This window comes from Chelon labrosus, assembly GCF_963514085.1.
Source record: "Chelon labrosus genome assembly, chromosome: 7".
NCBI lineage: Eukaryota > Metazoa > Chordata > Actinopteri > Mugiliformes > Mugilidae > Chelon > Chelon labrosus.
The window spans coordinates 3,496,356-3,521,783 of record NC_140343.1 but is presented as its reverse complement, the minus strand read 5'-3'; the positions used below and the strand labels follow the sequence as shown (position 1 = coordinate 3,521,783).

Here is a 25,428-nt window from a genome sequence, read left to right as displayed (position 1 = left end):
TAGTTGTTGGCAGGAAGGCTCTCTGCATCAACTCTGTGCTAACCGGTGGTATTTGGGGCTTGTCCTACGCCAGTGGTGGCTGGATTCACGTCAACAAATACCCTTATGACTGTATGTTTTTGCTCAGGGATTATTTTTTTTCTGCTTGCCCACCACAGCCCTGCTTCTCCATCACTTCCTGCTTTCCCAAACTACTGGTCTGACTCAGGGTCAAGTCACAAAATGAGCATGCAGTGAATTTGTATGAAGAAATTAGTACCAGGTTAAGTTTGACAGCCCTAATTCAACTGTATACTTGAAATAGTTTTCTTTACATTTTCAAACCAAAAAGAGAAGGATGCTGTTGGAAAAATTTGGTCAAAGATTGTTTGATTCAGACCAAACAAAAGGCCAAACAAATATGGAAATACACAGAGAACCCAACATGACGGAAAAATGAAACTGTACACAATATTTGAATGGCTTTGATCAGATTGTTTACCAAACTCCTCGATCCAAGGCGTGTGATTACAGCTTACATATGACAAAAAAGCCCAAGCGGGTCCTCTTATTCCAGAGAAAACCTGACTGGATGCAGAAAATGAGGAATGGTTGGTGAGAGTCGGAGAGTCGGGAGGAGGTTTCTGCGCTCGTGTGTTCAAAGAGCAGCTGAGGTGAAAAACTGGGAGAAGAAAAGAGCAAGAGACCAATAAATAGTGTGTTGGGAACTGAGAGTTTCAGGCCACCTCACCTAACCCCAACCCCGCTGAGAGCTCAGCCAGGGACTAAATCAGATCACATATATATCACTGGCTCATATCACTTTGTGTGCACCAAATACTTCAGCCACAACCCACCAGTTGATCTTTCTCCATCTTAGCTAACGTCCAAAACAGCTTCTAAAATTGGGGCCTGACATGGGAGCTGTATAGCGTGTACGTACGTATTGGTGTGCATGTTTGTGTGTTAAGAGGGGGGGCTGATGGGTGACTGAATGTAGATTGTTCATGTGATAGGGGCTAAGGCCACGTATATGGCAGGGGACTTTTTGAAAACTTTTTGGTTTTGGTTCCTTTAAGCATCATTGCTGGTAACTCTTTGAGGGTAAATACCTATTCAGATAGTTTCTATACCTTAAATTACTATTTCCCCGTTTGCATTTGCACTTGCTGTAGAAACACTGAAGTGACGTGTGTACAACAACCAGCAACGTCAAGGCCTTACTTCCCCATTGTTCTGTTTGTTCTTCTTTGTTAGCATTTGTTAGTAAGGCTTTTGTGTGTTCAACCCATCAATGTACACCCAAGACGCCACTTGAAATATTCGCTCATTGCCAATCGCTTCGTCGCCAAAGCGATGTGGACGTTGCTTGTGAACGTTCTGGGCGTTCTCATAGATGGGTCTAGTACAGTCTTCTGGATCTACACCATACATTACGTGTCACAAGACCTAGCTCTTCTTGCCGTCTCCACACTTTGTTTGAAAAGAACATACCGTCACCAACGCTAGACTGGAATTGGAGTGTTCCTATCTGTGGACATATCTGTTGGTAGGATTCAAAATCATCAACGCTATTACCTTGAGGTAAAAGTTTGAGGAACGTTGTGTTTGTTGTTGTCTGAAAGTCGAAATCAGCTGTCGGGTAATCACTACAACTAAATTTCTACCCTGTTCCTGTACGTTTGCCCCGTAAGAATGACAACGTTTCTGAGGAAAAATAAAAAAAGCGGGGTACTTCCCGTAACGCTTACTGAAGTTCCTGCAATCCACTTAAAGTCAGCAGACAGAGCAAGAAACACAAGTTAGACGGTCAGACAGGTTTTACATCCACCTACTGGTTCCCAGGGATGAACATGATTGGCAAAACAGACTTCCTGGTTCAGCTGAAAACCGTGAGTTCACCCACTTGATGAGGGATCACGTCAACAGTTCAGGTGAACTCCCTTTCAGTTATACCTCCAAATATAGGGGCATACTTGATCTGCCTGTTGGTTTGTTCAAAACCTGAGCATTTATCTGCTTCGTGCTTTTTGTTCGGTTGCAGTTTGTTGAAATAATGTTCTCAGCAAGTACTGTGGTGTGTACAATTTTAAGCTATAGGAATGCACTGCAGCATTGAGGGGGGGCGACACCGACCAGTTGAGCCCAATTAAGAAAATAAGTGAACTATTGTGTCTGTGACCCATATGAAGTTCAGGGTTCCTGATTCGGAGTATGTTATTTAGAGGTGCAGTGACAAGTTGTCATCAGTTGGGCGCCTTTTCTAGACTGTGCTCAGTGGAGAAGAAAGTGTTGTGCATGACCATAGGTTGTATAAATATGCAAATGTTCGGTCCAGACACAGGTGATGGAGACATGAGGCCTTCATATCCCATAGTTCTTCGATGTCGGTTTGGTGTCTGTACCTTTAGAAATGTGAATGGGGGAAATATTGCCACAGAGACTTGGAAAGCAGTAACAAATTGGAGATTTTGATGTTTATGCTGGAAGAAACTTTGTTTGGTGATGCCATTTACAGTTATAGTTTGTATATTCCTCAAAATGCCGCTAATGTTTTAATGCCAAAAACTATAGGAAATAAACCCAGACTTCCCTTCAGCGTTGACATAAACAAGAAGCTCCTCGACAATCATTATCTGCACCAAAACACTGTGAGGCTGGGTGTCAAAGCTTATGCAGACCCCTGAGTGCTTCACTGTAAGATTACTCAACAATTAAGATAAGACTGGATGACATTTTCCTCTTAGTCGCTCCCCCTCTCGCTCTCTCTTTCTTTCTCTTCCTGGTACGATTGTAAAGAATGTTGTTTAAAGAAGGAAAATTATGGTCGCCTTTGATGTCCTGTGAAATATGAAGCACCCACTGGCTGATAGACATGCCGAACATCCACCGCACTCGCGCACAGAGGGGCTGCACAAAGCGCCGCTTCACCCAGACTTAATCACACAAATGTGCAAGCAGACTAAACACGCATTTCACTTTTCGTTGGAAATTACTTGACTGCACGGCTTCATTTTGACTCCGGTGAAAGTGAACAGTCACCTGAGTCCCACCGACCCACCGACTTTTTCCCTCTCCTCTCTCTATCTCCCTCCCTCCCTCCTTCCCTCCATCTCTCACTTTCTCAGTCTGCCGCTTTCTGCTGACTCCAGGAATTATGATCTGTTTCCCGTCCGCAGGAATAATAGAATACAGGAGGAGGGGGGTGGGGGGTCGGCGGCGGCAGCAGCAGCAGAAGCAGCAGCAGAAGCAGCAGCAGCAGCTCTGTGGAACAGTAGTGAGGAGTCCAGCTCCACTGTGGTTATATTCTCTCTCTCTCTCTCTCTCTGTGTGTGCGCGTCTGCAAATGCGTTTAGATCCAGATGTGCGAATGTGTGATGCTTTTTTCCTCTTTTATTTCCATAAACTTCACACATTAAAAGATTATCCTTAGACACGGACTCACACGGAGAAACGCAAATTTAACTTCAATTACGGGTGCATAAATCTCCACCCCCCTCCTCCCCGTTATCTTGACAGTAAACGCCTCACGTATACAAGCAGGCCGGCGGGCGGGCAGGCGGGCTGCGGATCCCTCTCCACCGGAGCCTCTGGGCACTTAGCGCTATCGGCAGTCAGATCCAGCCACTCCAGTGCGTTTGGAGTGTGTGTGGAGTGTGTCCTCAGCCGCGTAAATATTTATCACACGGCTACCCCAGGAATTTTAATGAGCGCTGATGGAGAGCAATCAACACAGCAGAGCCGGGAGGGGGGGAGAAAGAGAGAGAGGAGATGACGTGAAGTGACAGCTTCTGATGTGATGTTTTGGCTTTTAAATACCAAAGTGACTTTTACTGTTTTCCTTTGTCTCTGCTAATTGTTTCCCGCTTGGATTTTTTTTTTTGTGTGTGTGTTTGTGGTTCTGCATCGGCCCATCTGCATATCTGCTGACGTTGTAAGATTCCAGGTTGCAGTACATGTCTGTATTCTCCCCCTGTGTGTGTGTGTGTGTTCATGTGTGTGTAGCGTGCACAGTCATCAAGGCGACAGGGCCACCCCTTAGAGGTCACTTAACACATTGTGTGCAGGCCAAGCTGCATGGGGAGCCAGGGAGGGAAACCTGAGCTGTAACTCACACAGCTCGCTCCCTCTCTCTCTCTCTCTGTTGCAGAGACACAAGCACACACACACACACAGAAAGAGACACACTGGACCTGACCTTTGACCCCTGGCTGGGAGTGGCTAATAACTGTCTTGGATTCCTAAAGACAGAGCCGCTCGCAGTTCATTTGAAATTAACTGCAGTGATGATGAAACGGTAAACATAAAATCCCTGATTTGTGTTACCGCGGAGGGGCACAAATCAGACGCACAGATTTATTTTGCAGGACATTTGAGGGGACGCCAAATAAATTAGGACAAATCTAAAATAATTCAGTTTGAAGGAGTGGTGCAGCCGTAAATAAAACCTATATTTTCTGACACCCAGTGCAAACACAGAGTGACGTAGAGGGCTACAAGAAGCTGATACAGAATAATTAGTATTTTTTTAAATCATCTTTAAAACAGCTGTAGTGGAAGGACGTGAGAAGGTTTGATTATTTGTTTAAAATGTAAAAATAATCTTTAAAATCTGGGAATTCTCACTCAGTTAAATTCAGCTTGATGAATTTTATTACTTTGGGGGTGGATACACTGCTAAAGAAATATAAATACTAATGCAATATTAAAATGCATTATTATAAAATGAATCAGTCGTACATTTGATTTTGTTTAAAAGAAAAAAACGATATATTTGTTCCCTTATACAGAAACAAAATGGTGATTAGAGTCTGAATTGTCAATAATAGAAAACTATATTTTTTCTTCTTCTTCTTTTTCCTCCCCTGATAGTCAGAAAACCCTAAAACTCACTCAAATTTACCTCAAACCATAGTTAAGTACGCTCTATATCCACGATTATGTTGTACTGTACGTATAATAAGACAACTAATGCGGACCACATTATCACACGACTCTCTAATTTCATCCCTCCCTCCGGCCTCACTTCCCTCCAGCTGAAACTGGGGGCCTTTTGTGCTTTAAAGGAAGTGAGAAGTTGAGGCGATGCTGGCGGAGGTGCGTTAGAAATTGACCAGTGACAGATTTGTGACTGTAAAATCAAGCAGCGCTCTCTTTTCTTTTTTTTTGGGCTTCCCCACCTGCACACACACACACACACACACACATAAGAGCTCACACACCTGTACCCACAGTGAACACATCAGCCTCCATGTCTGGACGGCGACGTCGGGCCTTTTTTTCCCCTCTTCGTCCCGCCTTCACGTCTCCATCGTTGTCCAGAGTAGAGCAGTTCGTCCTCGGGTATAAAAAGCCCAGGATCGGGGGGTTGAGTTCTTCCATCACAACCCCCGGCAAGGTCAAAGATCAGAACATCTGGGTCTGGTTGGAACATCTGGGTCTGCCGGGGGACGCAGAGACCGTGGGCTCGGGACACTCGCAGCGTTCTCGCCGCTTTATCTGGTTTTCTTTGAAGTCTCTGTATTTGCAGCCTCGTGTCCACTACTGTACAAATTCCGGAGACGCTACTGGACTTCCAAAACCACATCATAGTCTCCCAGCATGCACCCCTCAAAGAGAGAGAGAGAGAAAGGGAGAGGAGGGAGAGCAATTTTCTTGTGAATCTTTGATCCATCTCCGGTCAGTGGGTAGGTTAGCAGTCAGAAGAAAAATAAAATGCAGTCGAGGGACGTTTAGTGTTTTACTTCGTATCCTTCCATGTATATACGTTGTTCTGGGTCCTTGTGTGTGCGCCCACACATTGCTGCATGTTTGTGTGCGTCCTCATGTGTGTGGAGGTCAGCGCCAGTGTGCTGCGTGATTTATTGAAAGGCCCTGCAATGATACCAGAATTCCTTTGCGTTAAATGCCTGCTCTGAGTGCCTTTTATTGCCTGTGTGCTTTATGGACCATGATCACACTCTATTTGTCTCCCGCTTTTTACATTTCTGAGGATTATTTTTATGGCTTCGTCTTTATTAGAGTGGACAGTACCAGGAAACGGAGAAGAAATAAAAAAAATAAATATATGAAAAAGAGAGCAGGGCGTTACGCGTTTTCGAAGATTGTGCACCATTGTGTCGTGAAAGATAGGACGATTATAATTGTTGGCTTTCGCTTTATAAAAAAAACCCAAATACCAGTTCTGCTGAATTTATTGAGCAACGCTGCTGAGATAAAAGTAAGTCGAACAATGCATACGGTTGAATCATACGAGTTTAAAACTGAGATTCATTGGAAAGTGAAAAGTCCCAACTGCATCCGTGACAAAATAAAAGGGGGAAGTCAACGCTGAGTCACATGCGGCTGACAGAAAAACAAATTACTGATAATGCCGAGGTTTTCCTACATAGTAAACATACAAATGCAAACGTGTAAATATTTCTAGAGCTATAACCGCAGTGTTGAGAAGCAGATGAGGATGACCTGTCACCACAGTTGTGTCGCTGTATTTGTTCCATGCGTCATAACAAAGAAACTCTAGCCTTGTGGACTTCTCCAGCCTTTTTATTTCTTCCAGTTTAAACCGACTCGTTTTAGTCTGTGTGATGAAAACAAAATTCTTTGTTGAGTCCTCGACGCTCGCTCTCAGGCCCGTATCATGGCCTCGTATATGGCGAGTGGACGCAGATCATATTGTCGTTTAATCTGTAAAATGTGCTTAACGGTCAGAGAGTGAGGGACACATTTTGTCACGGCTAATTTTCAGCTTTCTTCGACCCGTTTTTGTTATTATCACTGCTACATATTTTCAGACTCGGGCGGCGCGCTGCTTTAAACAGGATGTACCAAAAATGTTGGGTTCGGTTCCAAATCGGATCCATATGCAGATTATATTGTGCCCCCATCTGTTAGTAGTTCGTGTTGAATTATTCGCTACATGCTCGTGTTTGGGGTGAGTTCACTCGGCCGCGGAACGCTCTCGTTAGCAGATCAGCTTTTATTTCACCGAGCGGCGGTCGTCTGCAGACAGATCTGCGAGGGTGAGGTTTTCTGTCACCTGCAGAAATCCTGGTTGAGAAAGGCCAGACGCTGGATTAACTTCCTGGATGCTGAACTGTGTGGTTGTGTGCTAAGAAGCCAGACTTAGCAGAGACGAATCTGATTTCAACAGATGTTCTCTTGCCAGTCTTAGATGGAGTTTTGGGGAATGACAAAGATGGTGACAGATGGTGATTATAATACAAGGCACGACTCTTCGCCTTGTGTATTGTTTGGATATTTTTGGATATCGATGCCACTAATTGACCCCAGAGTTTTGTTATTTATTATTATAGTTATTTATTCATGTACTCACATTATATCTTTTGATTCGTGACTGTCAGCATTACTCAGTGCTGTCAACACATTGATTAAGCATCAAATAAGTACAATTTCAACCAGTTTTGAGTTCATAAAATCTAGTAAATGTCATGTTATTTTAGAATAATCTAATGTTTTAGCACCAGCCCAACAAGAGTTCAGATTTTTCTTAGAGTTACGGTCACATTAGCCTCCAGTCAAATAAGAGGATGTGATGCCATGGCTCAGATTTAACGAATACATACAGTATAGAATAAACAAGACCACCGTTGACTGAAATCATTATATGCGAACAATGTAAAATCTGTCGAGACCTTAGATACGGCTCTGACCTTAGTCAACGTATTAAATCTTGTCTTTTTATTCCTTTGTTTGTCGTCTGCGATGTTAAACGGTGAGAGAGTCGTAGTTTAGTTGTTAAATTATCTCTTCTGGTGTTTAACGGCGCTGTCAGCCGGTTTGTACCTCGACGTGGTTCAAGAATAGTTCAGCCGACTTTGCTGACGCTCAGCGCTGCAGCTCACAATGGAGTCGCACTGCTCTATGTTTCCATCACCCTCCTCCATTACCGTCGGTTAGATTTGTGGTTAGAGGCGCTGATCAGCAGTCGACAGGCTAAGCAGGCAAACCTGCCGAGCAAACCCCCCTCCAAGGTCTGACAAACTTTAAACTACAGCAGTGGCAAAGTTTTCAGTGACTGTAGGAGACTTGAATAAGGAGCTTCCAGTGCACACAACTCTGCACACTAAGTCCCATTACTTGTCGCTTGCATGACTCTTTAAAGCAGTTAAGTTTGACAACGGTACCAAATTCAAAACAGAAAGAGGAAGAGGAGAAAACAAGGCAAGACATTGGCAAGAGAAGCAGATAATCCCGATTTATAATAATGCTCAATAGCTACTCAATAGAACTATGGACAGGGCTCTCAAGTTTTGAACTTAGCTTTTTTTTGACGGGGTTGTATTACAGATACCTTTAAACCAAATAAATTGTTTTATTTACGACTTTCAGGACAAAAAAAGACAACTAGAAAAGAGATATTTGGCCAAAAGGGGCCCCTTGAACAGCACTGGTCACTAGGAGGTTCAACCTGAACATACGTGGCAGTTAAAAACAGAAACTCAATTAATTTAAGCCTTCTTAAATAGCCCCATCTAACTGTAACCATTCAAAGCTGATTAATTAAGGTAAAATATGATCCATAAAACAAATATCCTGCATAGTTCCTCGACTTTAATACGCAGCATAAGTGTGCACGCAATCACAGCGTAGTCTTCCTTCCCGTCATCCATTCATAGATTACTAATCTATTTCATGTACTAATGTTTTATCACTTCTCAGTGTCCACTAGCTTCACATTGTTCAATTTGTTTTTAATCCTAGTGCCCCAATAAACTCTATGTTAGTCAATCTGAACTCCATTTGTAAAGGATCACAGCCTACCATGCTGTCACCTTGCAAAGCTCTAAAACCAGAGTGCATCGATAAAGATCAAGATTAATTTCAATCGACTTCAGATCACTGAAGCGATGGCACAACACTGGACTAAAGATTTTTCCATCTTCCAGCCATTACATGCTTCAAGTACAGTCTGTAAGGGTCACTGTGTGAATTAGCAAACAAAAGCTGCACAGAAGAGTCAGCTCGTCGCAGCTCGCACCAAAATAGGAAGAGCATTTGTGAATTCTGTGACGTACGGCAACTTAAACTTCTCACAGCATGAGTGTAATCGGTCGCTTTCGGGTTCGGAGTCCCGCCCGATCCTCGGTCAGTTATCCTGTATTATTCCTTCAAAAGGAAACTACGTTGCAGGTCCGAGTTCATTTCAGTTAACGTGAACTACATGCGCACGCAGACAGAAACCAAACAAAAGGCTACTTCAGGGATTTTATTTTCATTTCTCTACAGCTGGCCAAATGTCTTGCATTTGTTTTCTTTCCCCTTTTTTGGCATCTCTCTGTGACGGGCTCACGTCAGACTGGACCTGCCCTCCTTAGCAGTAACGGACGTAGAGCCCGGTGTGACTGGTGCCATGTAGATCCTAAAAACGGCGTAGCTGCTGCTCACAACTGTCGGCCTATCACTCCACTTCAGACCGGCGTTCGTGACGAGACCAGTCAATGTTTCTTTTATGCCAGCTATGAAACGCTCTCCCATTACAAACCCTAATCAATATAATTATGAAGCAAGTGGATTATTTAATGTAATTGTGGAGTAAGTCACCCTATAATAATTACATTCGGCCCCATGATGAATTATGTCTCATTGCTGTAGGTAATTAGTCTGAAAATGTTTCCAGTTATGGCTTCAGAGCCAAGAAGTGGTCGTTGAGTAATGTACAGAGCTGCTACACATGAGAAAGAGCTGTTTGTCCTGCTGTTACACACGGAGGAGAAAATGGCCTTTCATCCGCCCGGGCTGCAGGAGCGTGTAGACAGCAGCAGAGTGAGGTTAAAAATAAAAGAGGCTGCTCACCTGGAACTGAACCGCTGTTTCAGCTCGGGCCGCATGATATTAAACTGAAACGGTGTCGGCTGCCGGCAGAATCGGCCCGTACTTGTTCGCTCCGTGTGTGTTCAGTGTTCTTGCCTTTTGTGTGCAATCAGAAGAGTGTGATTAAGCGCCGCGGAGCCTCTCTTGAGATGTGGGTCCCTGCTCTCTAAAAGCCTGAACTATGCCAGTGCTGCTGTGTGCGTTCCTCTGTAATAACATCAGCCAGAAAAAGGACGTTTTCAAGAGGTTCAGAACGCAGCGCCGAGCTGTTTTTCATATTTCAGCTTGGGCGTCCTCGCTTCTAATACTTCAGATATCAAACTACGGCTTGCTGTGATATTTTACTCAAAAATAACCCAACAAAAATTTGTGCCGACACTGTGGGAAAAGAGCCTCTCTTGTTTAAACATGACGTTGCCCCCATGCACAAAGCCAGGCCCGTAAAGAAAGAAAAGGTTTTGATGTAGAGGAACCTCCGTCCTCAAACCCCGTCGATGGGATGAACTGGAACGTCGACTGTGGGCCAGGACTTATCGCCCACAGTGACGCGCTTGTGGCTGAATGAGGACAAATCCCTGCAGGTTCCAAAATCTGGTGGAAAGGCGAAAAACTAGAAGAGAGGAGGCAGATTTCACTTCTGGTTGGTGCTGCGTGCCCAAGTTGTCCCAGAGTTGTCTTCCCAAAAGAAAATAATCATTTTAAGTACTTTGTTTTTTTTTGTTTTTTTTGTTTTTATTTATCCTAGCTTCTTTAGACTTCTTTAGACCAGCTCATACGCTACATGTGCCCTCTGCTAAAAGCCAGGGCCCAGCTCTTCTTCTCCTCTCTTCCTGATTGCATCACCACGTGACGCTCAGTGTGCACACATGCTGGATCTTGTCCGCTGAATCCCGTCCAGCGTGTGCATGCATTATTTCTTTTGTATCACTTGTGCATTCGCTTCTAAATCTCACATGCTATTTTAATCAGTTAATATCAGTGCGCTGGAAATTGGGCGGTTGCAGAAAAGCGAGGGCCCAAAATAAATAAAGAATTTGGAATTACTGCGGAACAGTTTTGGCCGTGTACCTTTTTTATTCGGTTTTCCTTTTGAGAGAACACCCTGGCGATGAGTGTTGAATACAAAAGAATCAAAATAATAAGTCTTTGTTGTCCTTTCCTCAGATAAGTTTCCCATTTCCACTTGAGTCCAGATTAGTAGAATGACAGTATCAATTAAAAGGAAAGAAAATCCTCTCAGGTTTCCTCGCTGTGTTTTTTCAGACTTTCTCAAGGCAAACATGAATGTTTCTGACACAAGTGTGTGCGACTGATGTTTGACGGGCGGGAAATCCACAGAAATATAGAGGTGGAGTAGAAGTTAGAGCTCAAGAGAAAGAGAGGAAGCTTTAAAAACACACAAGACGTACAGAGAGAGGGTTTTTTTTCCCCCTTTTCTGTCTCTTTGGTGGTCTGAAGCAGGGTCTCACTGGATCTTGAACCCAGCGCAAAACACAACAGGAGGGAAAATGAGTAAGGGATAGAGGGGAAGGAGGGGGAGTGTGGGGGGTCCTGGGCTGAGGGGAGGGAGGGAGGGAGGGTTACACCACCAGAGTCCCACAATTCATCATGCTCTGGCACCGACGGGGGCTGTCTGGACAGATCGGAGGTGGGGAGCCGAGAGGGGGATTGATGGCCAGCGAGACTCCGTGACCTCCTTTTTCCCCCAGAGAGGAGATAATGTGTGTGTGTGTGTGTGTGTGTGTGTGTGTGTGTGTGTGTGTGTGTGTGTGTGTGTGTGTGTGTGTGTGTGTGTGTGTGTGTGTGTGTGTGTGTGTGTGTGTGTGAGAGAGAGAGAGAGAGAGAGAGAGAGAGAGAGAGAATAATCATCACCCTTCATCCCCGGCATCCCGTTGAAAACATGAAGTTTGGACGTCGAGCCGAGTCCCGTACGTCTTCATATCAGGACGTCACATCGGCCGCGGCCTTCTCCTTCCTCATCGCCGTCACATCAGACATGACAGCTGATTTGTTTTTCTTTCTCCCTCCCTCCCTCCCTCCTCCTCTCCTCCCCCCTCTCCCTCCAATCTCTCTCTTTCCTTTGCTTTCCCCCTCCTTTCCTATCTTTCTCTCTAACAGGACTACCTGCAAGGTGACAGCACCAAAGCGTATCAGAAGTTGGGTTGGAAGCCAAAGGTGACGTTTGAGGTAAATAAATCGAGGGGGAATAGTTTTCAACACACACATGAAAGTAGACGGGATGACAGATAGAAAGGCACCAGCTGACTGTGGCCTATGTATAATACTAAATCTTTATTATCATGTTTAACATAAGAAATAGGAGCATATATATATTTATATTGTCTAAATGACACGTCTGCACAGGCTGCAGGAGAAAAAGGACAAATCCACTTACGTCTATCTGCAGGAAGCACAAGCTCCAATAAAATACTGTAGACAAATTAATAAATGCACCAAAAATAAAATATTTATATGATGTTCCTTGAGAAATAAATGCTCATTTATACAAAGAAATAATAGTAATAAACTTTTTGCAGCTATGTAAATAAAAATAGCTTCAAGTCATCACTTTAGAGAACTACACTGAACGTGATGGTGCAGCCTGGAGGGCTGTGTAGAGAATACAATAGTTCAGTGGGTTTTATTTTTTGTTTTTTGTTTATATATATTCTCAGTGAAAGCTGTTTGTTTCTTGCCTCCAAAGAAACCACAGTCATCTGAGTTTAACATCAGCTGCTCAGAAACTTTCCCAAAACAAAACAATTGCTCAAAAGTCAATTTAATCAGGAATTTTCTTACAACAGAAAAACAAGCTGAAATTTGATGCCACATTTTTTTGGTTTAACACATATCAGTCAACATTTAGAGAAAAAAAATACTGAGCTCAGATCTGAAAAATGAGACCAAGAGTCAATAAATACGTCACTGACTATTGTCTCACACCGCTCAAATAAATATGGATTTATTTATTCAGGCCTGCTTTAAAGCATTAAGTAAATAAATACAGCTTTTTCTTTTCTTTCTTTTTTTTTTTTTTTACAATCACAGCTTCTGTTGCATTTCTGTTTAGAGATTTATTTGTTTGTTTGTGGTTTCGCCGTTTAAGATACGATCTGCTCCGCTTCCTGTTTTAAATCTGATCCCGTCCCTGCTGCAGGAGCTGGTCAAGGAGATGGTGGACGCGGACGTGGAGCTGATGAGGCAGAATCCAAACGCCTGAGGGAGGTCAAATCCGTCCCTCCGTCCCTCCGTCCAGGACAGAGGACGTTTCATTTTATCAGCACTCCAGTCTTGTGCCACTGAGGCCGTCAGTGCGAGGACCTTGATTTCTAACTGTTCAGAAGGGGAATAACTGTGTCTTTTATGTCTTTGTTAAGAGCGAATCGTGTTTCTGCCTTTGATTCTAGAGTCCATTCCTGGTGTCTTTGTTTTTTTTTTGGTGATGATTTTATGATATACATAACAACAAATGCCTTTTTACATTTAAACGTTGATAATGTTATTATTTGTATAGGTGGAAAGGGTTTATTTATATGTGTGTGTTTTCTTTTAATGAAGTTGAAATTTATTCTTTCAGGGGAAGAATACCTAAATAAATCTAATGAGTGAAGATTTTATCTTTTATTAAAATGATCAGATGAGCTTTTGGTACAATAAAAGCAGATCTTTTAAGAAGTGTTTTTTTTATTTTTTGGCTTGTTCTCTGATGTTTGACTCAAAGCCTGACTACAAGGACGCTGACAGAAACATTACCATGGTGGTAGCTGGCTGATAAATGCTTGTGTGTGTGTTTGTATGTTTTTTTTTTTTTTTTTTTTTTATCCTTTTCAGGTCAATGAAAGGAAATGTGAGGAGTGAAATCCTTGGCCAGGTGTTAAAGGCAGGTATGTGTGCTGGATAAGTGTGTGTGTGTGTGTGTGTGTGTGTGTGTGTGTTGGTGTGTGTGCGCACTGATTGATCCTCAGGTTGTTCACAGGTCGGCTGCCTCCTCTCTGCTTGCTCCAGCTTTCCAGGTTTTTATTTGTGAGTACACTGCCTCTTTTATTTCTTAGGTTCTTAGGTCGTGCGGTTTTTTTTTGTTGTTTTTTTTTTGTTTTGTTTTTTTAACTTCCCGGGCCCCAGGGTCCCGTACCCCCCACTTGCCCCGGGGTGGCAGTGAGCGCGTCCGTGGTCTTGATAATAATCACTGGGTTTATTAGCTACTGCCATGTTACAGGACTTTTTCACAGAGGTGTCTTCTTTCACTTAAACAACGTTTCCATTCGTTTTCCTGAATATTTCTTCAACTAGTTTTCATGGTAGCATCAAATCTCACTTGTTTTGCAAAAATAAGTCAGATTTTACATAAAGCTCTTTGTGTTTTACTATTTTTCTTTAGCTGTCTGTGCAGTGATACTAAATATATTCTTGTATCATAAAGCACATATATATTGGAGCTAAATACGGTGTATTTTAGCCTATTAATTTGCGTTTTTGCGCATTTACAGCACATAGCCGAATATTGTCAGGGTGGTTGTTTTGATTTTAAACAACAGAACTAATAAATTATATTCGGATAAGCAAATACAAGCATGTATGTGCTATCAAAAGCAAAATATAGCCACTTAAATATTAATCTATTAATCGTGCAGGAGAATTCTTCTGTTGCATCGTTAAATATCTATTTTGTTCATCTTATTTAAGATCCATTAAATGTTGTTCTTGTTTAGTTGGACTTAAATTCTATCCAAAAGTTACCTGAAGTTTTTTTTTTATGTATAAAAATGTTGTGAACGCGTTCAGATATTCCCATAAATGTAGCACAGAGGAGGAAGAAAAAAACAAGCGGTTTAAATCGTACTCGAGTATGGAGGCTTCCTCGTTCCTCTCAACCTCTGGTGGCATTTTGTTGGGTCTCGGTGAGAAGCTCAGAGCAGGGTGGGATCGCCTCTGCCTGTGTTTTTTAGGACATCACCTACAGGACATTCTCTCTCACTCTCTTTCTCCCCCTCCCTGTGTCTGATCGTCCTGGACAGCGCTGCGTCTGTGCGCGCTCTCTATTGGAAACAGATGCGGCTCCGGGGTTGTTTGGGCCCCTGAAACCGCGCTGAGAGCAGCAAACACGCAGAGCCCGAGGCCTCACGCAGGTGCACCGCGTATTCCTATCCACGACAATTAGCCAAGTCCTGTGATCAGGTCCGCTTGCTGGCGCGCAAAGAAAGAGAAGCTGATTAAAGATTTGGAATTAGAAAGGGCCATGCGGCGGAATAAACGGGTTTACGGGGATTAAACTGCTCCAAAGGTCAGTTTAAACTCCGGAGGTGGTCGCAGATTTTATAACTCTGTGTTATATTGAATTACTTTTCAACGTAACGGACAATAAATATTTTAGGAGGGGATAATCCCTCGAATTAAACCGACAAGAGAGAAGAAAAGATGCGATTTTCTTTCAAAGCAGCAACTTCAAATAAAACTAAAAATACATGAAGCCAAAACTTCTTTTGACTTAATGCAGCTTTAAAGACTATGGAATATAAAATGATTAAAGGGAAATTAAATTACATCTGTCTGAGATCATTTCAGTACTTGAGGGGGGAAATTGAATCTGTTCATGTGAGGACTTGGACTCAAAACATAATCCTCAATTAAAAGAAAAATAACAGGAGACAGAGGTGCCTTGTGTGCCTGGAAATTAATTCATTTGTGACATGGAGGGAATAAAATGGCGCCCATCCTTTCAAAACACGCGCAGAAGAATTACTAGAACGACTTTAAATGTGTGAGAAGTCAACAATTCATTCAGGCTGCAGATTTACAGAAAACATCAAACTCTTGGTGGCGATATTTGAGGTTGAGCTGAGAGTAAAACCGTCTCAGACATCCATCCAGATAGCAGCTACAAATGAGACATAAAACAAACAGCTCGGTTTAATCCATCAGAGCCGCTCGTTTCACCTCACTTTGTGCTAAATGGCGAATATCCCTCCTCTGATTGGTCTGATACGTCCAAACTGGATCAAGGATTTACTCCAGCAGGATTTTAGAACGTAAATACCCAGTGAGCAACGCGGCGAGGCTGAGAACTCAAAGAGAGTTGAATCTGTGTCGGTGCCAGAATGCTGCAAGAAATTAAAGACGGAGAGACGCGATCTCAATCATCGTTTTCTGCCTGAGAAGGATTTAGCTGTTCTAGCTGCAGGCCGAGCTCAGCTGAAAACACACACACACACACACACACACACACCTCTCAGACCGAGGACAGTCAGGCCTGTATTTGGTTATAAGCAGACGCTGGTTTTCTGCATTCGAAGTCTAACCTCTTAATCTAATATTCAGTTAATGTGCGCCAGGTTTGAGCAGAAAACGCGTAATTTTACCGCTTTAACCCGATTACAGGGCCTCAAACGCAAAGACTATATTTAATTTAAAGGTGATTTGGCAACTAACTTGGAAACAAAACGTTTACTATTTAAGTTTTGGATCAACTTGCAGGAAAAAATATAAATATACATATATATAAATTTGGTTTGTTTGTTGGTTCTGGGTGGAAAAGAAACCTGTCCTCTATGAGAAAATAGTCCTCCTTACTGTTTAAAAAAAAATAAATAAAAAAAATCCCTGTGTGAATCTGTTGGGCACCCACATGCTTCCAGGAGCTTTCCAGATATGCCCCCCCTCCTAAATGCTCTGATATGTGCCAAAGCTTGAACGCGCACGGTGTGTGACTATCATGTTGCTCTACGGCTCCCAACAAGGAGCGTGCGCGTCTTTTTACCCCTGAGGTGAATGCCATGTAGAACATCACACGACTAAAACGCACCGAGGCACGCGTGATCCCCCGAGGCTACTGATACTGAGCTGAACGTTAAGGCACCTCCTGCACAACATGGCACTGGAAGGCCAGTGCCATGTTGTGCAGGAGGCGCGATCTCAATCATCGTTTATTTTAAAGGAAGCAACTTTAGCGCCTTTAACGCGGACTGCCACGGATTCCAGACTCCAAAAACGCTCCTGTTCTCCTCTGGGGAGTCTTTTCTCTGTTTTGCACTGCAGCCCTGTGAGCTACCACAACAACGCACCCCCTGCCCCCCTTCACCCTGCGCTCCACAGTCCTCCAGTGAGGGTGCTGCAGATAAGGCAGTGGCAGGCTTCAGCTCAGGCCTCTCACCGTCGCTTCTTTTTTTTTTTTTTCTTTTTTCCTAAAGTGCATTGTTGACATCCTCTCCTCTGACCTCCGTCACCTCCTCCTGTCTCGTCCTCATCGTGAAAAACGATTCGTGACTGGATTTTCCTTCCTGACTCTCGAGTGCCGCATCAATCACAGAGACGTTTGTTTAGAAGCAATAATGCACCTTTTTTTTCCTCTCCCCTCATTATCAGGCAGAGTTCTGTGCACGACAGGTGGTTAGTTTTCTTTTTTGGGGGGGAGGGGGGGCTGGCTGGGAGTTCTAAATGTCAGATTGCACTCGAGCTGTAGTTTGAAGTCCTCGGTGTGAATCAGCAGCGGAGCCAAATAACGCATTGTTTATGTTAGCTTTTAATGGGCCTGACTCATCTGACTGGTGGCCCCTGGGGAGCCTTAGCGCTTAGCTGGAATTTTTTTTTTATTTTTCTTATTTTTACTGACTCATTAAAATCTCCTCCACACAGGCCTGACACTGACAGCCACCTCCAAACTTTCACTGCCATGTATTTATCCACACACACACACACACTCAGACCAGAGGTGGTGTGTAATGCTTGCAGGCAGCTGGTTGAGGTTAGGATATGCATAAAATCAAAATCTCTGCAGACAATCAAACGATCCAACGTTGAAATATCCATTATTATTATTATTATTATTATGGATTTTATTTTATTTTAATTTTAATTTTTGGTTGCTCAATTATTATTATTGTTATTATTATTATTTTTACATATTATTCCACTAAGCTAAATCATCAAGAAAACCGTACTATAAAATTATTTCCAAATGCATTTATTTTCTGGTTATTTTTTTATATAAAATATTCAAATCGTCTAATATTAAAATTTTAAAAGTAATATCTGGATAAACAGGTCATGCGCGTCGCCATGTTGATCTGCCTGCATGCTGAGAAAAATCCCTGAATTTTTTTTTTTTTTTTTTTTTTTAAAGTTTTTAATTTTCAGAATAATCTCTTTTTTGTTTTGTTTTGTTTTTGAGGGAATTTGATCCGAGCCGCGAAGGTGGAAGGGACACAAATAAACACGTGACAGCAGCAATATTTCACTCTGGTCGTTGAGTCTGCAGGACGCTGAAAGCAAAGCCAGGCTGCACACACACACACACACACCCCTCCATCTCAGCTCATATCCACCAGATCTCACCGTGCGTCAGAGGGGAACTAAAGGTTCTGCAGAACATCCAAAATAAATGCAGCTGCAGCTCCTTTTTTTTTTTTCTTTCTGCATCCAAAACCTCTCATCGTTCACAAACAGGAGTCAGACGGAAGCCTGCTCGGTTTGTAATGACTGATTTGTTTTGCTGACAAGGCCTTTAGTGAGTTCAAACCGCACTGCTGAACTGCTGCCACACGTGTATTTATTTACTCTGTGTTTGGGCTGGAGGAATTGGGATATGCAAACGTGCAGGTGAGCACGAAAATAAAAATAAATAAATAAAAAAAAAAAAAAATAGAGAAAAAGAATTGAAATGTGTTGCACCTCGTTCAGTTTGATTTGGTCTCGGCTGTGTTTCTCTGCAGGGCCGCTGCCTGGTAACTTATAATTGAATACACCTTTTTAGGTCAAATAATAATTTGAAGATTTAATGTTTGTGTTTTTCTTTTTCACGAGTTAAATTATGTTTATTCACTAACAGACGTAAATGCGCCAACTAATCCCACTCGCTCGCTGCGTAGTTTCTAAAATAATATAAAATAATATATTTTTCCGCCCAAAATCTATACTGACTTTAACCTATAGTGAATAAATTTTAAATTATTTGAATTCAAACCCATTTTGACCTTTCTGCTGTTACATTTCATCCTTGGCCCCTTTAATAAGAATTTAAATACGCCCCTGTCCTTTAGCAGTGGCTGCTAATAAATCACTCCAATTAAAATCAAATAGACGGCACTTTATTAAACAAAACAAAATGTAATGCCTTCAAAATAGTTTTTTTTTTTAAACAAATAACACAGAATGAATAAAATAAGTCAGTATAGGCTACACAGTCCCCCCCTCTCCTCTCCTCCATGTCTATACAAGAACTGGGACGATTAAAGGCAGCAATAAGAAAACTGGAAAACGTTAAAGTGTTTGGTCCTCAGTATCCAACCACTCCCCTTTTCCTAACAAATAAATTACTATATTAGGCTATAATTTACAGTCTTAGTCTCAGGAGACGGTATTTGAGCCATCTTTATAAACAATTCTCAAAGTGAGAGGGAAGGAAACTTACGTGTTTTGGTGTTACACAGCTCTTGACAAAAAGAAAAAAAAATCTCATGTCCATTCGGAGTGTGAATGAAAGACCAAAAGTACAAAAAAATATAGAAAATATATATTAGAGTTATTAATTTAAAAGACACATTTGGCTTTCAGAACTTGCTGCAGTCATAAACAAAAGCTCCTGAGGTGCGGTAGATGGACTGACCGGACGGGAAGGCCATCTGACAGCTATTATTCCCGTTCACCGGGGAGCCGTTCAGCCCGATCCGCTGGGACTCAAACATCTCCCGCACAGAGTGGAAGTTCTGCTGCTGCGCCGGGTAACCGGGGCTCAAGTGGCTCAGGTCCCCGTACCAGGACGTGAGCCGGCCCTGGTGCGCGTGGTGGCCCTCCTGGCCGGCCTGGCTCAGGTTCCCGTGCCCGAGAGGGGACGCGGTGGTCGTGGTGATGCAATAGTCGGGCAGAGCCTCCTCCACCGTGGTGGACGGCGCCAGGTGGCCCCCGGACGACCTGTCCCCCGCGTACAGGCTCATGGCTTGCATGTTGCAGTGATAGGTTGCGTTGGAGCTCGTGGAGATGGCGTTCTGGTTGCAGGTCGTCGAGCTGTAGGCGGGGGTCTGGTTGGGGGAATAGTTGAGCGACAGTGAGGGGGTGATACCTGTCCGAGAGGAGGCGATGAGAGGCGGGGAGAGCTCGGCCTGCGGAGAGCCCCGCAAGGAGGTCATGATGTTATCCACGCTGAAGCCCTGCGCCGGGGCCTGGCCGTGGTGGTGGTGCTCGGATCCTTCCATGCTGAGTGACCTGGTGGAGGGGACGCTGTGAGGGCTGCCCGTCGACATGCTGCTGCTGCTATCTGGGCTCTCGATCTTGGGCACTGCGCCCAGGGTCGGGGATGCGGCCTGAGGCGGCGTGGACGTCCCGTTCTCAGTCTTTATATCCTGGATCCTCACCGGCTGAGAGCCCTGCACCGATGCGTCCTGCTCCCGGCCCGTGGTCCGGTTCGAGGGGTCCTTGCCTTGCCTGTCCTCCTTATCCTTCTGCACGTCCTTCTTTTTGAACCTCCTCCGGCGCCGTAGGAAGCTGCCGTTCTCGAACATGTTGTAAGAGTCCGGATCTAAGGTCCAGTAGCTGCCCTTACCGGGCTTCTTGTCGTCCCGGGGCACTTTGACAAAGCACTCGTTGAGGGACAGATTGTGCCGTATGCTGTTCTGCCAGCCCTGCTTGTTGTCCCGGTAGAAGGGAAACCTCTCCATGATAAACTGATAAATCCCGTTCAGGGTGATCTTCTTCTCCGGTGAATTCTGGATCGCCATAGTGATGAGGGCGATGTAGCTGTAAGGCGGCTTGACCATGTCCTTCGGCTGGTGCTGAGGAGTGTACGGTCCGTACGCCCGGGCCATGCTGGCCGGGTACTGGTCGTGGGCCGCATGTGAGTACATGCTCATAGGCGCAGGCATCCCGGTGTATCCACCGCCGGCCCGGTAGTAGCCCTGGTCGCTGCTGATGTACGGTACGACTCCCAAAGAGTTGGGACTGGAGACAGAGTAGCGCGCCTGCATCCTGCGCAATGCGTAAAAGCTCCCCAAACGGGTTCCCACCAGAAACTGTCACAGCCTCAGCGCGTGCTCCGGTTCTCGTACAGTTCTCTCTTCTTTCTTTATCGCCTCAAAGTCCCTTTCTTTAAGCCGCAGTCCGCCACGGTGAACCGGAGAGAGCGCACGCTGCCGCACTGAACATTTGGGAAACTAAGAAGGCTGGAGGAGCACGAGCCTACACTGCAAGGAACTTTTTTTTACCCTTCACATTTTTCCTCCCTTTTGGCTGCTGAGCTGCTCCACCCCGAATCCGAATGTGTGCTCCATCATCCAATGGGACGACGAAATGAACCTGTGGAAAAGCGCACGACGATAAAAAGTTACTACCCCCACCTCCTTCCTCCTCCTTCCTCCTCCTCCTCCTCCTCCTCCCCTTCTCTCCTTCCCTCCATTCTCAGTTCAGACCTGGAGTTATTAAAATGCTTTTAAGGGTGTGCCCAACATGCTGAAAACTCACTTAATGGCCCAAATTGAAAACAAATTTATGAATTTCTATTAATGATTCTTACTGACAGCCATAAAATAGCTTAATGTGTCTGTTTTGAAAAGGAGAAATATTTATTATGTGATTGTGAGGCTTAGATGACACTGAAACAGATTTCAGTGTCCTCGTGTCCATCTTTTTAATCTCGAACCTGCGCGTAAAAGTAAAATTTCTCCAAATTAGAAAATACAAAATTCACCGGAAAGGTTATTGTCAAGCAGCGTCTCTCAAAGTCTTTATATCAACCACTGACCTGGTTTTATCGGCCTTTAAAAAATGAAATACAGCTCAAATGTTTTTGGATAATTAAACCGTCAATTAGAGCCAAGGTAACACCGATTAGGAATGCAAAACGAGCTAATACCAAATCAGCCCCGCGGTCTGTGAGAAGCTATCATCAGCTGCGGCTGAGCCTCTGAATAAACAAGACGGACATGAAAGAGCGTGGATGCCTCCCTCCTGCTCCCCGACAGCGCCGGTGGGCGGTGCGTGGAAACTAATTAAAGGTTAAATGAAGATCATTTGGTCGAGCTGGGTGAGAAAAAGTTTCCCCGGGTGCGAGCGGCTGCTGAGACCGAGGTGGGACTTTAAAGATGAGGACCTCCAAATGTCATTCACACTGAGCGGGTGTTAACAGAACCATCCAAACCTCCCGGAGCCCGTAGTGTTGATTGAAGGAAACCTGGAAACAATCGTTGATTTTCAACCGAAAGAAAAGAATCATTAAAAAGTATTACAAGAAAAAAAAATGGAGACAATTAAAAGAAGGATGCAGTTAATCATTTTATTAATCTGACAAAAAAAAAAACAAAAAAAAAACAGTGTTTTCTGAGTTTGTTATCAAACTGGAACAATTTGCATGAAATAACAGGATGAAAAAAAAACATAAAACCTCTTATTTATTAGTTTGTATAAAGATGATTTTTACTACTTTATTGCTTAATTTAAGACACTCTGTTTCATGTTTTTTACGTTATTATTATTTTAAATAATTCACTGATGAAGCTGTCACCAACATTATAATAAATATTCAATGTTATGTTTAAAAACGAGACAAAAGGAAAATGTTTGTTTGAAAACCTTGTTGTATTTCTAATCTGAGTTATTCAGAAGACAGTCTTTTTAATTAAAACAAAACTGGAGAGAGAGAGATAGATAGATAGATAGATAGATAGATAGATAGATAGATATATAGATAATTTAGTTTAATAAAAGGTTCAATAATGCAAATAAGATTTTATATATATAGTAATACTTAAATGGTTCAGCAGCATGCAACCAAGTTTAACTAATTATCTAAATACTTCTTCCTATGTTTATTTCTTTTAAAAATGTCATAATTCTCTTTAACAGAAAAATCACTGTGAAGATCTTGGACTTTACCTGAAGAATGAAAAAAAAGAAAAAAGAAAATGCGTCCCAAGATAAGACATTTGGTTTAATGTCTTATCCAGAAACGCATGTTTATTGGGATTTAAAGATTAAAGGAGGAGGAGGAAAACACGTTAAAATAATGGAGGATTAATGCAATTAACAGGGACATGCCAGATTCTTTGTGTTCTCTGTATTTTGCACCGGGTTCAGTCCAGAGAAAACTAAAATCATATTCAGAAATTGAATCTTAATTTGACAAAACAAAAGAGGAAAAATAAATATAGAAAACTCCTTTATAAATCCATGAAGATCTGTACTTTGAGTTGATTCCTCACTGGTGTGTTTTTCTCTTTGTTCTGTGATTTGCATGTGTCTGCAGGGCCAGAGGAGGAGGAGGAGGAGGAGGAGGAGGAGGAGGAAACAAACGCTCTCTATCACCTGTGAGGTCCAGGCAGGCGGTGACTCCTCTGGATCATGGCTGAACCGGGGACCCCTGCTGACCGGAGCGCACCGCGTCTGTCAGCGTCTGGAGAACAAACCAAACCCGGAATCTGTCGGTATCTGCGGCGCACATCCCTCAACCTGTCACACTTTACTGTAACCCGGACACATCACGTGATAAAACCCACAACCAATCACAAATCAAGACCTTCTTATAATTAAATAATGAAGCATTATTAAAGCCATGATTAAACTAATGATCTAATTACTGGACATCTTTTAAATATCACTGCTAAAAAAGAAATAAATCTCAATATTATTTTCTCAATACGTGGCACACGCCTGCCCCCTAGTGGTCAGAGCATTGAAGTGCAACATGCGTTAGGATTTAATTTAAATCCTCCAAATTTAGCTTTTAACGCGTGTTTAAGAAGTACTTTGATGTAGATCTTGACAGATTTGTGTGTCAACAACTTGAACTATTTCTGTGGGAGAACAAAAGTGGAGGCCTTTGTTTAAACAGGTTTGTGTTTGTCACATGCTTAATGTCCAGGTACAGCAGCAGAGAAATTCAGCTGCTGTACCTGGACAAATTCACTACCTCCTCTGCAAATTAAACGATGCACAGGAGGTAGTAAATGATCTCTGAACATCTCCGTATAGCTGCACACAACCTCCAATTATTAATTGTTTATCTTCTGCTTGGAAATTATTAGTAATAGATGGATGGATGAATACATAGACACTTTATTGATCCAGGTTAAGTCAACACGTCTTGAGTACGGTATAAAATCAAGTATAATGAGGTAAAAGTGTACAACTATACATAAGTAACTGTACATACATTATACAAGAATATATATATGTAAGCAACATATATAAGGCAAACAGGATATCCTTTATATAAGAGTATAAAATGTGTAATGAAAGTGAGCCGTCTTGTGTCTATATGTAAAGATATATGTCTAATATAAAGAGTTATATACAAATATATATAGATGAAGACTATTTATAAAAAATAGACGATATATTTTAAATACATAAGATATCTAAGTTGTGAGATATATGAATTCTTTATTTAATATATAATATTTAAGATTCAAAGAGTTTATTGTCATGTTCACGGTGTAGAAACATGTTTCCCTGTACAATGAAATTCTTCTTTTGCCGTCATTAATGCCTAACAATATAATAAATCCTTAGAAATAGAATATAAAGATGCATATAATACAAAATATAAAAATAACTAGTGCAAATGGGAACAATGAGCTGAAAAATGTAAACAGAAGCTGAAAAAGTGAACAGTGCATTATATGACATGAAGGAGACTCTTATCAGCTGTTTAGGAGTCTGATGGCAGTGGGGACATTTCACACTCCTGTACCTCTGTCCTGAGGGTAGAAGTGTGAACAGTCCGTGTCGGGGGTGGGTGGGGTCCTTAGAGAAGGAGGCAGCTCTCCTGTGGATTCTGTGCTTGTGGATGCTCCGCAGAGAGGTTCAGTGGAGTCCTGGTGATCCTCTCTGCAGGCGTTTTCTGTCCATGGCTGTAATGCTGCCGTAGCACGAGGGTGATGCAGACGGTCAAGATGCTCTGAACGATGCAGCTGCAGAAGTTGCAGAGGATCTTAGGCGACATCCAAGTAGCTTCTTCAGTTCTAAGGGACTGGTGGGAAGTTTGAGGTTTAAATAGGAAACTACTTCTATATATATTCATCCATATGTCAATATGTTTTGGACTGAGAACCTTCACGATATATAATAGTTAACTTGCCTTGAATGTTTCCCAAAAGACAGGTTGATGAATCCTTTTGTGGCCTTTCTTATTCTGGTTAACTTTTAGAACTTGTAATTTAAGGTGAGAATTACTTAAATTGTGCAAAACCCGCACACAATTGCCACATTATTCAAGATTCAAGAGATTCAAGATTCAAGATTTCTTTATTGTCAATTTCTCAATACGTTTGCAACATACAGAAATATCGAAAAAACGTTTCTCTCTCTTTCTCACATAATAAATAAAAGAAAAGAAAAACCTAAATAGACCTAAAGTGGGTGAAGTTGGCAGTAAAACAGTTGCTATGTAAACATTCTGTATATAATATAAATATAGTGAATAAACAGAAAGTAGAAATTTCTATGTACAACAGTGCAATGTATAGTTACAGCTTGGATTTTTTTTAAATGTGCAAAGGTGCAGTAAGGTGCAGATTGCTGTCAGAAGGCAGGTGAGGTAGAGTCCCTGTGTGATGGGTGGGTTATGGTCCGGCAGGGGGGGGGGGGGGGTTTGCAGAGTTCAGCACCCTGACAGCCTGATGGACGAAGCTATCA

At 42.7% G+C, this 25,428-nt stretch overlaps 2 protein-coding genes across 2 annotated transcripts in view; one reads left to right on the top strand and one right to left on the bottom strand.

The window, feature by feature from the left end:
* gmds (GDP-mannose 4,6-dehydratase) overlaps nucleotides 1-14,273 on the top strand; it is a 182,553-nt gene extending 168,280 nt beyond the window's left edge. The window contains exons 10-11 of the mRNA XM_084547979.1: nucleotides 11,932-12,000; nucleotides 12,971-14,273. Of these exons, the coding sequence (XP_084404105.1) occupies nucleotides 11,932-12,000; nucleotides 12,971-13,033 (132 nt within the window). The 3' untranslated portion in view covers nucleotides 13,034-14,273. The remainder of the gene's footprint in view (nucleotides 1-11,931; nucleotides 12,001-12,970) is intronic.
* A 4,616-nt stretch (nucleotides 14,274-18,889) lies between these two features.
* On the bottom strand, nucleotides 18,890-21,070 carry LOC311490482 (forkhead box C1-A-like). Its single transcript, XM_084547975.1, has one exon. The coding sequence runs from the start codon at nucleotides 20,763-20,765 to the stop codon at nucleotides 19,356-19,358; it is 1,410 nt and encodes a 469-aa protein (XP_084404101.1). The 5' UTR covers nucleotides 20,766-21,070; the 3' UTR covers nucleotides 18,890-19,355.
* Nucleotides 21,071-25,428: the final 4,358 nt, after the last annotated feature.